This window comes from Conger conger, chromosome 1 (genome assembly GCF_963514075.1).
Source record: "Conger conger chromosome 1, fConCon1.1, whole genome shotgun sequence".
Lineage (NCBI taxonomy): Eukaryota > Metazoa > Chordata > Actinopteri > Anguilliformes > Congridae > Conger > Conger conger.
The window spans coordinates 9,224,878-9,240,548 of NC_083760.1; the positions used below are offsets into that span (position 1 = coordinate 9,224,878).

The 15,671-nt window shown below is 42.3% G+C and overlaps 1 protein-coding gene across 3 annotated transcripts in view; it reads right to left on the reverse strand.

Annotated features, from left to right (window-relative positions):
- The window catches only part of slc25a21 (solute carrier family 25 member 21), a 127,495-nt gene extending 112,912 nt beyond the window's left edge, over nucleotides 1-14,583 (reverse strand). Inside the window, exons 1-2 of one of the 3 annotated variants that reach the window (XM_061263320.1) lie at nucleotides 14,273-14,583; nucleotides 13,760-13,848 (exon numbers count right to left, since the gene is read on the reverse strand). In XM_061263320.1, coding sequence (XP_061119304.1) covers nucleotides 13,760-13,829 — 70 coding nt within the window. In that variant the 5' untranslated portion in view covers nucleotides 13,830-13,848; nucleotides 14,273-14,583. The other 2 variants (XM_061263311.1, XM_061263329.1) reach the window with 2 other exon arrangements.
- Nucleotides 14,584-15,671: the final 1,088 nt, after the last annotated feature.

The following is a 15,671-nucleotide window of genomic DNA, read 5'->3' on the forward strand; positions in this document are numbered from 1 at the left end:
AACACGGCTACGGCGCGCCGCGGAGGAGCCGGTGTCGACGAGCAGATGTCTCGCAGAAGCAGCATCCCGCTTTCATTGCCAGGGACCGCGCCGTGCCGCCTGCAGGTTCTCTCGTTAGCGTGCGGACAGCGCGCGTACACCTGTTCAAGGAGGAACGGAGACTCGCTCCTAAGATAGCGCGATTGGCTGACTGGCTGGGATCAGCTGCCCATAGTCCTCTGATTCTGGGCCGTTTCTTTGGCTTGTTGATACCAGCCGCTGAAGTTAACTATCTTTGACTGCATTCTATGGCACACCGTCTTCGAAAATGAGAAAATGCCTCTTTTAATAGCTTTTATTTCTTCTCCTTTTTATTTTTTTATTCCTAGAATGTACTGTAATATGTTTATGACCCAAGACATAAAAACTGCACCATAAAACTAAACGACGAACGTAAAAGAACCGCACCTACACCGGGGGACCGTAAAACTCTGATCGTCGGACTGTGAAAAGCAGGGTTTTAAATAATTTGCCCAGAAACAAATAGAGCACACGCGGGATTCGCCGAATCTCATTCCGTCGTTTCGCATAGGGAGAAAAGAGATTGGAACCGAGCTGGAAATGCCGTAAAAAAGGCAGCGGAATTGGAGGAGGTGGGGTAAAAATGAAAATCAGCTCAGAGCTCCGTTTTGTTCTATCTCTGGATATTCATTCAGGCCTTTTTTCCCCTCGAGCAGGCCGTGACGTGGGGGCCTTCTTATCGAGAAAGCATCTGTCCACGTGTGCCTGTGAGGCTGTGCCAAGGAGCGGGCCGTCGGGGGGGGGGGGGGGTATGGCTCTCCGTGCGGTCATTACTGGTTCCCCCTCTGGACCCGCTTCAAAAACCCGCCCTGCGCTCACGCTGTGTGGTCCGAAGCTCGGGGGCCGAAAGCCGGACCCCCCCGACCGGCCCGGCCTGCCCGTGCCTTTATAGGAAATGCGCCATTTCTCAGACAGGCAGGTAGGGAAGACTGACGGGGCTGTTTTTGTATTCTTCTTAGGATTTTAAAAATGATTCTCAGCCTCTGACCCGAGAATTACCACCCCCCTCCCTAAAAACCCCCATCACCCCCCGCAGCCCAAATTTTTCTCAGACATATGTTCTACAAGGTTATTGATGTTGTGCGTGTTACTGTCTCCCATATCTGTCAACACACCTGCGATTCTCCAAACTAAGTTAGCTGCGACCCACTGACTTTCAGTTGCGCGGTACAGGAATGAGGCCTGTCTTCGACAACATTCACAAATCACTGAACTGACACCTTCAGACACCTGTAGGCTATGTTTCCTCGGCTGCTGCTAAGCAACAGGCTCACCACCTGCCAGCCTGTATCTGCTTCTGGAACCCGGTGCAGCATGGGAGAGTCCTTTTCCCTAAAATTCCTGCGCCATATGTGAGTTCCTGTATGGAGAAGTGATCATTCACGTACAAGTAATCCATTTCCTGACTGCTGAGAAATACGACTTGCGGCTTCTCGGGTGGTCGTGCGCGAGCGCTGACCTCGACTGACGCCGTACAACGGGAGTACGATTGTGCGCCGTAAGCGGCGGCTAAAAGCAGACTTTTTGAAAATCTTGTTTGGTTAGCGATTTATCCGCTCGCCGAACTGCTGCTGACAGAGGCGGTGGCAGAGACGAGGTGGGGATACGCGGTCTTTCATGCGCTCAACTGCGTGACGGAGGGAAACGGCTACAGTGTGTTCGTATGCCTCGGTCTCCATGACAACATTCAACTTATGAACTCAGCACTTTCCGGAAGTTCAGGATGAGTAAAATGGTCATGCTGTATTTGATCCGGACGGTTTTCCAATCAAATGCAAATTGCAATCTATATTACTATATGATAATGAATGAACATGTTAACGCTAATTACTAACCTGAACAGTGAACTTGTTATATATTTCTTCAAACAATGTTCAAAATTAAATTAAATTAAATCAAAGTGTTTTGTGTATATATGTAGGCAAATGTACGTAGGCTACAGTATGCAGTAGCTAATTGCTCCTCTGCTTTTTACAAAAGCTGCCGTTTGTGTTGTAAGCATTTTAGAAACCATATGAATATGATTCACCTTCAGGCCACAGTGATCATTTCCTAATCATTATTATATGCAAATAAAAATGAAAAGAAATGTGCAATAAACGACCAATGGGAAAAGGTGAAGGGAACATGTTTGTCTCTTACAAATATGTTATTGGCAAAATTGTTTAACATCTATATTAACATCCTCTGAACTCTTCATCTGCTTCAGCTAAAAAAAGAAGAAACAAAAAATACATTAAAAGAAGTTATCTACACTACCATAGCTCTCTTCTGCCCCCTAGTAAAAAAGGAAAGGTACTGCATGTTTTGTGTCTCAAGCTGGAAGCAGTTTCCATAGATGGAAAGCCAGAGGTACGGTCAAAGTCTAAAAGAGAGTATGTTTTTGAATTTAGCACATTATGTCCTGTAAAACTGGACCATTACAGGTATATTCCCCTGTGAGTTATCAGTACTAAAATAACTTTTAAGGACAATTTTGTAATACACGGGTGAAATAGAGGACATCTCAGATTTTTTTCTCAAGTGAGGTTTTAAGGCTGTAGCCATTAAAAGGTTAAGTGGTTATATTAAAGATTAATCTAATAATAGGCCTACGTTTTCATTTCATGACATTATATCTTATATCTTAGGTGAAAATGTAATTACAGGCACAGATAAACACAGAGGAGTGTTGCTTTAAAGTCATTTTTCCTTCCTTAAATTCCGCTGATTATACCAGGATTATACAAAAAGCAACAAAAGGCAGGACATGGTATAATAAAAAGCACTTTACAATATAATCATTTTATAACTATCATAATTTCCAAAACAGATGCTGGACTTTGTTAAGTTTTATTTTTACAATGTAAAAGTCATGAAAACATTGGACAGTATTTCTCAAAAAGACTTAAGAGACTGGAAAGGTTTTTTATAGATGTTTAAAACTTTTTCAGAGAGCTTGTTTGTTTCAAATTATGTAGGCTATCTGTGGGGGGGCAAAGAGTAAAATAAATACATGTTTCTCCTCATTATGAAACTAGTATTTTTTCTTATGAATAGTATGCACCGTGTGCAATTTTTTATGGTATGATTTTGTGCGTCTCAGAATATAATTAACGCACAAATTACATGAGGCAGCAGAGTTATAGGAGTGATCCTCGTGGTAACCGAAACACGCCCCTAGCTGCGACAGCAACAATCACAAAAACTAAACAGAAATGCAACAGTTGGCATCGAACTGAAGAAAGGTTCTCAAAAAAATGGGCACAGTCTTGCAATCAAAACTGCTGCCATTTAATTTACACAGTGAAACAGCCTCAAGTCAGTAGAGGCCATATATAAGAAAAAATCCCCATGATGAAGCCAACATGCATTCAACTGATCAGGCTTGGACCAATCCAGCAACTGGGCAGTACATCATCTGAATTAAGAGTGGCCCCCCTCCGTCCCCATCCCAAAACATCCCCCAGGCACAGCCCTGCCCTCCCGGTTTTGGTTCCCCTCGCCTGCACAGTCACCGGCTGCTGCGCTTCCCCCCCCCCCCCCCCCCCCCCGATCCGCACGTCATTTTTATATCTGTACTAACCGTTGTGTAACCGTTCTCATTTCAAACATAATAAAGGAGACGGACGGGCGTTTTTTCCTCCTCTTTTAAAATGTTGAAATTCATGAGTGCTGGCATGTTTGCCTGTCTTTGTTTTATTGCGGGGCTCGCTCTTTTGAACGGATTAAAACGCCAAATTGTAAACATTTTCAAAAACAGAACTCTCTTTCAGTTGTGTTCCTCATTTGTGAATTTGCTTCCAATTCCGCCAAATTCCCCAAATATGTCATCTTCCACTAGATCATAAATAATCTGTCTATAAATCGCAGGCCTCAATTATGTCCCATCTTGAGCCACACTCGCTCTACTGTATATGATGACGCTGGAGTGGACCCCCCACTCTACCACATCCACCCAGACCAATCACAGTATGAAAGGCACGACAAATCACATTATGATTACTGTACTGGACTGATGCTGCGCATCTTGAGCCAGTTAAGGAAAAGGGAATGGCTGTTGCCCAGATACGGGTCTGTGGTCTGAGCCAGAGGAGGAGATGCTTTTTTTTTTACAGCGCTTTGCTGTAAAAACCTGTGTTCTTTGTGTTCTCAACTCATCCTGTAAAGCGGCCGGCGTTGGACAATTGAAAGGCTCTATTTTTTTATGCAATTTTTTTGACGGTGCTTATTACAGTCTATCTATTTATATTTCCTGTGTTTGCGGTACTAAACTCATTCGGAAAGCTGCAAGTAGCCCGAGATTCTCGTGCGTTTTCGCTCATGTTGAGAGTGCGTTTATGAGGAGGCAAAGCCCATGACACGGTCTGTAGCCTATTAGGCTACTCATCGGGACTCAACACAATTAATCAGCGCTTAACCGACGGTTAAAAACGGTTAAAAAGCGGTTAACAGACACGTTGGACATTTTAAAACTCAGCGCCTATTATTATGCCCAAAAATTGCTATTTGCCCGCACTAATGTTGCCGTCAAACTGTCGCCTCAATTTCGACCAGCCTCTGTGGTCATAGAGTTGGCCATCTGAAACGCAAACTACCCGAGTGAGAATGAGAAAGGGCCAGCCAGAACCAGGCCCCACATTTGGAGGCTGATCCGCATGGCAGTTATACTTTATTACAATCTGTCTGAAACTGGACTCTCAGGGATCATTCCGAAAATTATCGGCTTCGCTTCAGCCAAGTGCCTCCCCAAGTCGCCAATTCCTAACATAATTAAGAGGTACAGAAAAGAGAGCCGGACGCAAATAAGAGTCTTGACAAAAAAAATTACAAAACGTGAACTCACACACAGGCACATATACGGGCACAGGCATGCGTGCACACACGCACATAGAGCTGCACGCACGCTCTCACAGACGGGGGAGTGCATGTAAAAAATGTCAGCACTGTAAATTTCAGCTTTTGTGATGGGGTCATTCTGATTTCCCCCTGACTACTTAGTCTATAAGTGCTCAATTAAGCGTGGCTTGTTTAGCTGATTTCCGCCCCAGTTACATTATTGCTGCCATCTGCTGTGCGTTCTTCATCTTTTTGATGCTCGAAATAGTCTTAGTTTTTAGCTAGAGCTGTATATTCTCTGGACGACCGATTCTGGAAACAGTTTGGCGGCTTCTACTGATAGACGCCGCGGCAGAACGAAGGAGACTGTGGCCGACGACAGGAAGGAATTCAGGCGCGTGCCCGTCACAGCAGGGAGAACGTCAGCTTATCAGTGGGTCGTTAAATTATAAAATATGAATGATGGGTATTAAGATATAAATAAATACAATTAACCGTAATATGAGACTACGAAAATAATAATAAGAAAAATAAAAAATATGTTTGAAAAAACTAAAAATAGATGCAGTGCAAGAGCACTCTGTGTTATTTGGTTGGTTGGTCTTTTGTATAGGTATCCACACAAACTGGATGTGTGTGCAAAGCTGGATAAAGCAGATGAGACAGAAGGGTGATACTAATACTGGTCACAGACTCATGGTGACATAAATGAGGCCGTACAAGGAAAGAAAGAAAGAAAGAAAGAAGAAGAAAAAAACAGAAAAGTACTTTGGGCGTTTGGACACAATGTCTACCTGTGCCATGGGATCCCTGTTACTGCTCTTCCATACAAAGAAAAACTGAAACATGTGCACTCATAAATTACTAGTTTTCGGTGACGTACGGTGAGTTACGACCCCTCTGGAGAGGTACAGTTACACAGTGTTGACGTTCCCGTCTACGGCATCTCAATCTCCTTATCCGTGCGCGCTGTCCGTCCCGGGGGAAGAGCCTCCGAATTCACCGGGACCAGGAAACCGCGGGTACCTGGGATAAAGCTACATTTTACGCCCAAACCTCAAAATGGTGTCCTCCACGTCAATGCGCCACATTAGGAATATCCAGCAGGCGGGGGTGCCTGTAGCCACAGCGAATGCTGTGTTCACTAAATGTCATAATTCACGCTCAGAAATAAGGGTACAGTGGAAGTACATTTTTGTCCTTTAAAAAAACACATTTCCTGAATCATTTTATTTTGGTGCGAGTACCTTTGGCACGCAGAAAAGGTACAAGTGAATACAAATGAAAAAATAATTAAACCAATGGTTAGGGATGCATTTGTATGCACCTCTTGGATGACCCCAGTGACAACATTTTGTACCTTTTTAGGCAGAGTGTACCTGCACCTTTAACGTTTTTCTGAGAGTGTGCGTGGTTTAGTGGCACACAATGTCACATCTACAGTACGTGAGTATCACTCCAGATCTCACACCAGGGAAAAGAAACCAGTGTGCAAGACATTTGTCTACTGAATCGTTCACAAACAACGGTCAGCCTTGAAAGAGGGCTTCAGAAGATGACTATTTTGCCTTGTCACTGAGGTGAATGATCTTGTAGTGTCCTGGAGGTACACTGAGCAGATCCTAGTCCAATTCTGCAGTACAATGCTGAAATGTACTGTACTGTACTGGTTTAAATGTAATAATTGCCCATTGAAAATGAATGATTATTACAGTCCAGAGTCCAGCCTCCAATGTTGATTAATCATAAGTTCTCTCTAGGCCTGTTCTTACCAAAATAGGGCAATTATCATTACTTTGTGAGTGTGTGTGTGTGTGTGTGTGTGTGTATAAATATGTGTGTGTTTGTGTTCAGGTTCATGCATTTACTTAGGGTGGTAGGGGGAAGATTTCAAATGAACATTGTTCTTCCTAGACCTAGAGAATGGATTTTACAAACGACATAATTAGGACAATTCCACTAGTCTATGAAAGAGCCGAACATTACAAACTTTACAAGAGTAAGACTCCAGGAACAGGGAAGCAGAGAGCCACAGGACTTGAGTCAGGGAACAGAAACAGATCTTAAATGACTGTGACAAACCTGCAGTTCTCCACTAATCGCTACACACCATTTTCCATGAAAATATGCATTTAAGGTCAAAGGTCACAGCATATGACCAGAGCAGATGTTCTTCTAACAGGAGTTTCACTGTACGGATCTCTGCAACAAACACACAGCGTTTATATTTTTAAAAATCATCGAATTGTTTGATAAAATACAAGAACATATATTCATAGGCCTGCATGATACTGTAGCAGTTATGTTAAGCGTGCTATTAATATATTTTAATGACAAAAATTGGAAATATATATGTACAACAATTCCAAACGAAATACTCAGAGTCTCCATGCTGCACACGTTTTCCAGGGATTGGCCATAGGGTGTTTGAGTTCTCATGAACAACAGATGGACAGTGAACGTGTCACATACTGTACGCTAACTACTGGGACCAGCTCGGTTATGAATTCACAGTGCTTCTCCAGACAGAACTCACATGAACAGTATTATTCAAATGCAATACCCTCTCATTCAACAAGAATGTTATATAGCTTGAGAACTGTATAATTTAACAAACAAAAGAAACCTGGTTCTGTGAAACGTGTTACTCTCAGCCACGTAACTATTTTACCAAAACTTACCGCACCACTATTTAATCATTTTTGACAACATACAAAAACATTGTCATAAATAATAAATAATAAAGTCAGTGCGACGCTTTCCTCCATAAAATGAAGTATATACATTTCATAACTGAGTTTGAAGTAAATTGAGATACGGTTATTTCGTTAAAAAGTTTGCACAATACATGTCACACTGATTTATCAACTATTATTTCCATACAGTAAATTATTATCATTTCCATGCTTATTTGCCATTATACACTGTATTTAAATTGTTTATGATGGGAAATATCAAGCTTCTGCGGCAGACTATGATGAATTTTTGTTTTTAGTCTTTGGTTTCATTAAAAGTATTTCGGATGAGACTTTAAACCGGGGTCCTGGCTCACTGTGGTTATTACAGATCCCATGACGCTCATCAAGAGTAGGGGGGTTCCCCGATGTCCTGTCTAAATTCCCAACCTGGCTCTATCAACCTGCCACCTCATCATCCCCTGATTTAATTGGCTAATAAAGATCATTCTTTCTAAATTTCATTTTAATATCACCAGGTAAATGTTATCAGGTCCATGCCATTACAAACCTGTTCCTCATCCTCCTGCTTTAAAACAATTCTAAAAAGGTACCAATGCTCTCTGGGGTGGTACCCTATAGGTGCATACAGTTAAACCCCTAGCCAGCAATAGATAATGAGTATGCACCTTTTCTGCTTGGAAAACGTACTTATTTGCACCCAAAGAGATTACTGTACATTCAACCTGCATTTGGGAAATTTAATCTTCGAAGAACAAAAATGTACCTCCACTGTCAGCTTATTTCTGAGAGTGTAGCAGTTTTCTATACCCTGTGTCAGGCCAGGAGGAGGTGCACAGACAGTAAAGTCGCAAACGGAGTAGACGCCAAGAGCGAGGGCTGCGTCTCCGCTCTCTGTCCGAGACGTGCGCCAAAACGCGCGTGCGTTCCGCCGAACACGGAAAGAACGGGGAGAACACTGGAGAGCGCTTCCAAAACCAACATTACTTCAAACATGAGGTCATCCAAACATCTGTCTACAATATGTCCGCCAGGAGTTCAATCAAAGCCCGTTAAGCACGTACAATCGTTTCTGGAAATAAATATCAGAACTAATTCTGCTCTGATTGTGGAGAAGCATCGGGGGTCCGGGGGAAGCCTTTATATACAGAGGACATCTCCGTCAGCGAATAATCCTCTTAACTTTTCAACTGTTTTCTTTTATTTATTTTATTTTCCCTCTTTTCTCAGCCTTTATTTAAGCTTAGTGGATTTATTTATCCAACTCGGTCTAATCTTAGCGTCGCAGTTTTAAACAAATTAAAACAAGGAAAGAGGAGTTTATTTTGAACTAGGCTTTGACATTTTGCTTTTCAGACAGTGGCGTGAACTTAATCACAGGCGTATGTTGATGAACTGCATTTACCGGAATGTGATCTGCTCGCGAAGCAACACATCAAAACACTAGTCTTTGTATAAAACTGATCAAATAGCATTGGTCCAATGGATACAGTATATCGACTTAGAAGGCCCAGGAAGTTTTGTGAGAGTTCCCAACCAGTTCGTCTGATGAGCACTATGACGACAAGGAGTTGCTCCACGTTGATTAAACAGGTTACACAACAGGGATAATTGTTTTTTCCCCAGAGGGAACCGGACTTGCCCAAGATAAACAGTGGCAGCAATCCTAAAAGCACATTTGTTAATCAGTATATTAAAATGACGTATAGGAGAGGACATTGATCGTGAAAACGAAATGACATCATTTGCTTAGAGAACGATTCGCAATTTTTCTGTTTTTATGTGTTTTATGTAACCCTTAACATATTATTATGTGTATTCATTCATGCCAATAAAGCATATATAATTTAGCTGAATAGAACTGAACAGAGAGAGGGGGGGGGGGGGGTTGATGCCCCTGGCTATTTTGAAAATAAAAGGAACAACATTTTAGCGTCATCCAAAACCAGGTAAACAAAACACATCAGTACAAATAAATGAAACACCACAAAACGGGACGTCTCAGAGCAAATAGTGACGGCTTTCCTTCGTACGCCCGTACCTTTCACCCAGAACACCATCTTCCAAACCAGAAACACAGCACATGCCAAATCCACTAACTGCAGGCTTGACAGAAATGTCAGCGGCCTTCACTGAATTGTTGCAGCAACTTTCACCCTTGAGCTAATTTGAAAGAAAAATAATTCTCATTTAGCCTTTTTTTATCTCAAGTAAGCACAAGCGTAATCCCAGAATCAAACTGTCGTCATAACTGGTAGCCTTAGGTACAATGAACATCATTTACCATCTTTGAATTCACGAAAAGGTTGACAAGGAATCAACTGGTTTCAAGAACCTGTGCGCCCTGTTAATTCTCAAGTTATCACCAGTAAAAAGTATGTCATATTTCATAAATCACAGACTAAAAACAGGCACAGTCTTGTAAACTTTTCCAAGAAGGCAAAATCTGCCATCTAACATAAAACTCCTTGAAATCAGAATTTTACGATCTCAATTTCTGTCGGTTTAACAGAGACACTAGGAAAAGAGCTTCACTGCCCCGTTGTGGACACTTTAGGGATTACATAGGTTTTTTTTTGGTTTAATAAGTGCATTGACTGTCAAGAAAAACACACAAATCGCTAATGTGGAATCAACATAATTTTTTTTTTACATGTGGATCACTTAAAATATTCCCATTTTGAATTCCCCTTTCCACTTCCACATATCTGCCAACTGATGTTCAAAATAAATATGATATTCCATATTTGTCAGATATTCATCCTGTATTCCTGTGTCCAGACAATTTTGGATCTTCTTTCAAAAAACCGTTTATATTTGAACAATTATCAAGTGTGTGTTACAAAAACACGTTGTTAACAGACAGCAGGCCTTTTTAAAAGTAATATAACCTTTGCCGTAAGACCTCGCAAACCTCAAGGAGAGTTCTATAATTTATTTTGACACGAGCTCTGACTTCACTCAAACCACGGGGAGCGACATGTAGGTGACACCACCTCGGATTATACAACCCGGGCCAGACGAAAGAGTCGGGGGACCCGCCGTTTTCTCGGCTTCGTTTAAAAAGAGCACGGAACCAACTGAAAAACCACACTAGACCGTGACCGGATCGCACATAAATTAGCGCTAATGTTTCTCCCCACCTCGTTAACAAGGAGCTGCGAGACAAGCGGCACTCCCCTAGGGGGGGTCGCGGTTCAAGCAACGGAGTAGTAAAACGAAACAGTTACGTTATTCTGCCGGCTGCCACGCATGTTTCTCCATGGAAAAGCCCAGAGACTGAATAGGTACATCACACCTCACCCTGCAAGACTGCGCAGGCCGCTGTACCAGCAGCACCGCAGAGGGTTAGAGACTCCTGTCCTGCCAAGAGCCTGCCCACCATGGAAACAAGTGACCTTCAGGCCTAGTTATTACCGTTACGTCACCGCCATTTTTCCTTCGGGGAAAAGGCAGTGTTGCTTTGCTCCTGCTTCAACACATTCCCATCGTCTGCTCTTAACCAGACCTGATGGCTCTATCCTCATTACTATTCGTTGTGGTTACATCACGTGGTCAGAAAAACATCCATGTATTATATACAGGTACTTTTTTGCATTCTGCTAGGAATCCCATGATCCAGACATCTCTGCTCATGTCTCATGAAAACTAAATTTAGTAAACGGAAGGAGAGAAATCTACGCCAGGTGTTTCTGATCAAAATACCATTCACACCCAAGGTTAGCAAAAAGCAGACCAGGGCCATGTCGGAAACAGTTTACTTGCCTCCTATTGATTACAAATTCAGTACACTAGATGAGAAAATTGCTAAGAAGGCGACATCTTCTCTAAATGTAGTGTACTTAAAATCCCTGGATGATGAAGAAGTCAACCACATGTTTTAGGAGGTCCCACGGAGAGGAAGAGGTGGAGCCATCGTTGGGTCCCATAAATCAGAGAGGAGCAGGGCCTTTTTTACTACAAGGGCAGGACAATTGTTGGAAAAAAATATGGCGGGCTGCCCATCGCGTACTACAAAATGCACACTAAAATACACACTAAATAGTAGGCAGCATGTTTAGTAGACATATTTAGGAGGACATAGTTGGGTGGCTATTTTGGACATAGACTGCCCTGTTCCGATTCCTCTTCATTTCAGGGGCCAATCGGGGGAGAATTCAAAGGTTCAGAAAGTATTTTGTTCCAGTCGCCTGGATTGGCTAATTTGCACAATCGGTCAGTCGGGAGGTAGAACTCATTTGTGAAATGAGCTGGCTGAACGAGTTCACGGGTGGAAGAAACACAGGGCAGGACTTCTACCTTCTGACCCCTGGACTTTCCACCTCTGTCGGCAGGTGTGATGGGTGTCCCTAGTTCTGCTGGAAGGGTTAGAGGGGTCTTAAGACCTGTTAGCACCAAAATAGAGGAGCAATTTTACCTGCTTATGACAGCAGTGACAAGGTTGGACTATCAGCAGCCGTGTGGCTAAGTTACATGACTGGGAACCGGAAGGTTGGTGGTTCAAGCCCCTGGTGTAGCCACGATAAGATCTGCACATCTCTTGAGCCCTTGAGCCCTTGAGCTAGACCCTTAAGCCCACATTGCCGTAGGGGGGATTGTCCCCTGCTTTGTCTAATCGCTTTGGATAAAATCCAAATCGTTCTGTTGCACCGCTTGTGAACCATAGTCTTCACTTCCTCTACAGAGATAAGAATCCCCTCAGAACATGTCAGTGTGTTAACAAGAACCACCACTTACTTAGCTCTGGTTCATATACTTTTTCAAAAGCACAAGCACAGCAGGCTAACGGGGCACAGGGCAGACCGAGGAGTTTTGAGTCTCATCTACAAACTAACACAGATGCGTCACGATAATTCCTAAAGCTCTGGCTCCACAGAATTCTGCACTGACAATAGTTATTTGGGATTGTGGCATTTGTAAGGACAGACATTAGTAACTTAATTAAAAAGTTTTTTCATTGATGCAAGAGGTTGTGATGGGTGCAAACACACACAAATAGGGCATTAGACTACTAGAAAATAGGGGTAAAGCAATAATAAAAGTTTTCTAAATGAACTCTCATATGGAAACACTTCTCCTTTCAAACTTTTTGAAAAAGCGTTTGCTTTGCAAGTGGACCAATCGCTGACTGGCTAGCTAACCGGTTCCACCGGGTAGGCGTGGTTTCCACTCTATTAAAAAAATAAAACCGCAATAAGCGCCAGGTCGGCACACCTACATGGAGCCAAACCATATTTTCCCTCCTCCAACAATATGAATCAATGAAAATGACCATATTCCCAACACAACACTGTGGCAGCAATTACGTTTACACTACAGAAACGTATTTTGCTTCTACATAAAATGAAATGTAAAACATCCACGTGACATGTCCTCAAAACCAGCCACTGACAACACTTGACTGAGCAGGTTAGCTACAGTTTCAGAGTAGAATCTGAACATGCAGTGGACACAGCAGTAGATCACTTTCGCAACAACAACAACAACAACAAAAAGAGTCATGTAAACAACAATAAACGCATTCGATGCACTTTCTTACGGGAGCACGTTCGCGTTTTGATATACAAGTGACAAGAACGTTCATTTGAAACCAACACTGAAGCCTTTCTAGCTAATGCACAGCATGCTCAGGCAAGCCTAGAACCGCATCTCTCTGTGTGTCACTGGGAAATGTCATAACTTGTTTCACCATCATTGCAATTTCAAAATAATGTTACATGTTACATTCTGCAAATAAAGTAGCCTAGCGTTGACGGCCAGTAGCCCATGCATTCGTATGGTACAACACAAGACAGTAGCCTGTAGTAACGTAAGATGACATTACGTTTATTTTAACTTAGTTTCAAAGGACCTAAAGTGAACGCGGAACCAATGCACCAGAGTGTGTGTTTTAAGAAGGCTCCAATATAGCAGAAGACCATCCGGTTTAAATCGTACTTAATACGCGGCATTAAACTACAGCCAAAAAACTAGTAATCATTTTCTTTGAAGGATAATTGTATTATTGTCTATGATAGCCAGAAAATCTGTTTAACTTATTTAGTCAGTTACAAGGTACCATAATGACTACGCTTCGAAAATGCATCAATGTGATATCCAGGCACATTTTCTCCAGCATACATTGGCTTTATCAAGCACGTGTTTTGGTTCGCTATGTAACGTTAGGCGATTTAAAAGTGACTTACCCGCTGATCCACCCGCTATGATCTGATGAGATGCTTCCCGTAGTAAGCTTTTCTGTTTTAAAGAAGACATATTGTGCGTTCCGCTGGAACTGAGAAAAAAAACAAAAACAAAGAGTTGGCTAACCTCCACAGTGAAACTTCTTATAACGTTGCGGATAATCGAAGGGCTTCATCGAACAAAACGCCGTTATTAATGCCACCGAAGGCGAACTTGGATGGGGGACATGGTTAGCTTAGTTGTTAGTAAGCGATAGTTTACAATTCTCAATACCTCCTGCACTTATCGTACAATAGGCTAGCTTACTGAGTTATATTGCGGCTAGATCAGCTGAATAAGTATTTCCAATAAAGTAGCTAACCTTATGTTTTCTTCCACTAGCTACTCTTGTTCAGTTAGCTATGAATTGCTGTAGTGTTCGTTAGTTTATATTCGTTCGTCAACGTCAATTAGTTATATTAATTGTATAGATATTTTTTAATTATTTGTATTATATCGGTTATGTACATACCTACTTTTCTCTGCAGCTGTTGGGGACGGACCACTGGAAAAGGGGCGTACTGACTGTGCAATCTACGACGTGCAATAGCAATTGCTTTAGCTGAAACGCTTGGGAGCCGTCGATATCCTAGGCAAAGAACTTGTTGCTGTCTGCAAGGGATGAGTAAAGTCTTTCCAACCTACGAACTGTCACGGCACGTGCTTTATTTCACAGAGGGTGGTTTTCCTGTGAAAGTAGTAGGCAACAACGTCACTGCACTCCACTTGATTAAAAATAAGTTCACAAACTTGGGAAGAATAGACCGTCTCCGCTTTAGTGTCAGCATTATTTTGAAACGTAAATAGATGCGAGTGCATTATATGCCTACACTGCAACAGATGTTTTTGTTTTGTTTTTTTGCGTTAATTAAAATGATTTTATTAGGCATACGTCACTTCATGTCGTGCCTTTAGCTGGAAAGACACGTCAGTATTGTCGAAGTTCAATTGGAATGATAAAAATGTTTCTCACATTTACGTAGACTACGTTAAGAATCAAGATGAACGAGCAATGTGACCGTGAGTTGCACACACTGGAATGTGCACGTGACATTACCAAGTCCACGAAGGTCAAGTGCTATACATTAAAACTGTCATCAATTACGGTTTACCGCGGATTAAATCAACTCTTCTGACAGTGCCAGGGTGCTGGAATGAAGTTAACTGTATCAAATAATACATAGTAAACTCGGCATCAATACACCCAGTAGGTGTAATTTAAACTAACGGAAGTGCACCTTTGTTCAGACTCTGAATGTAAACAATGCAGCACGTGTAAGCTACTGAGGGCATTCTGACAAGTAAATTTGAATCTTGTGTAGTAGGTTTCCCAGCAACGTTACTATTTTTGTTCTGGTCTTATTTGTAAATATATGGCCTACAGCGATTTTTTTCCACTAGCTAAAAGTAAAACTTGGCAGAAATAATTAATTTTTTTACATTTTATATAGTATATAGGAAAGCAGCAATACAGGGATTTCTGTTAGTGGTACATAATGTACTGACATGTTTGTGTCAGGTGGCACGGATGGTGCAGTGGGTAGCACTGCCGCCTCACAGCAAGGAGGTCCTGGGTTTGAATCCCCGTCGGCCGGGGCCTCTCTGCGGAGTTTACATGTTCTCCCCGTGTTTGCGTGGGTTTCCTCCGGGTACTCTGGTTTCCTCCCACAGTCCAAAGACATGCAGGTTAGGTATGAGTGTGTGAGTGAATGGTGTGTGTGCCCTGCGATGGACTGGTGACCTGTCCAGGGTGTATTCCTGCCTTTCGCCCAATGTATTCTGGGATAGACTCCAGTCTCTTTGCGACCCTGTTCAGGATAAGCGGGTTAGGATAATGGATGTTTGTGTCAGTAGTTTTAACACGCATTAAATAAT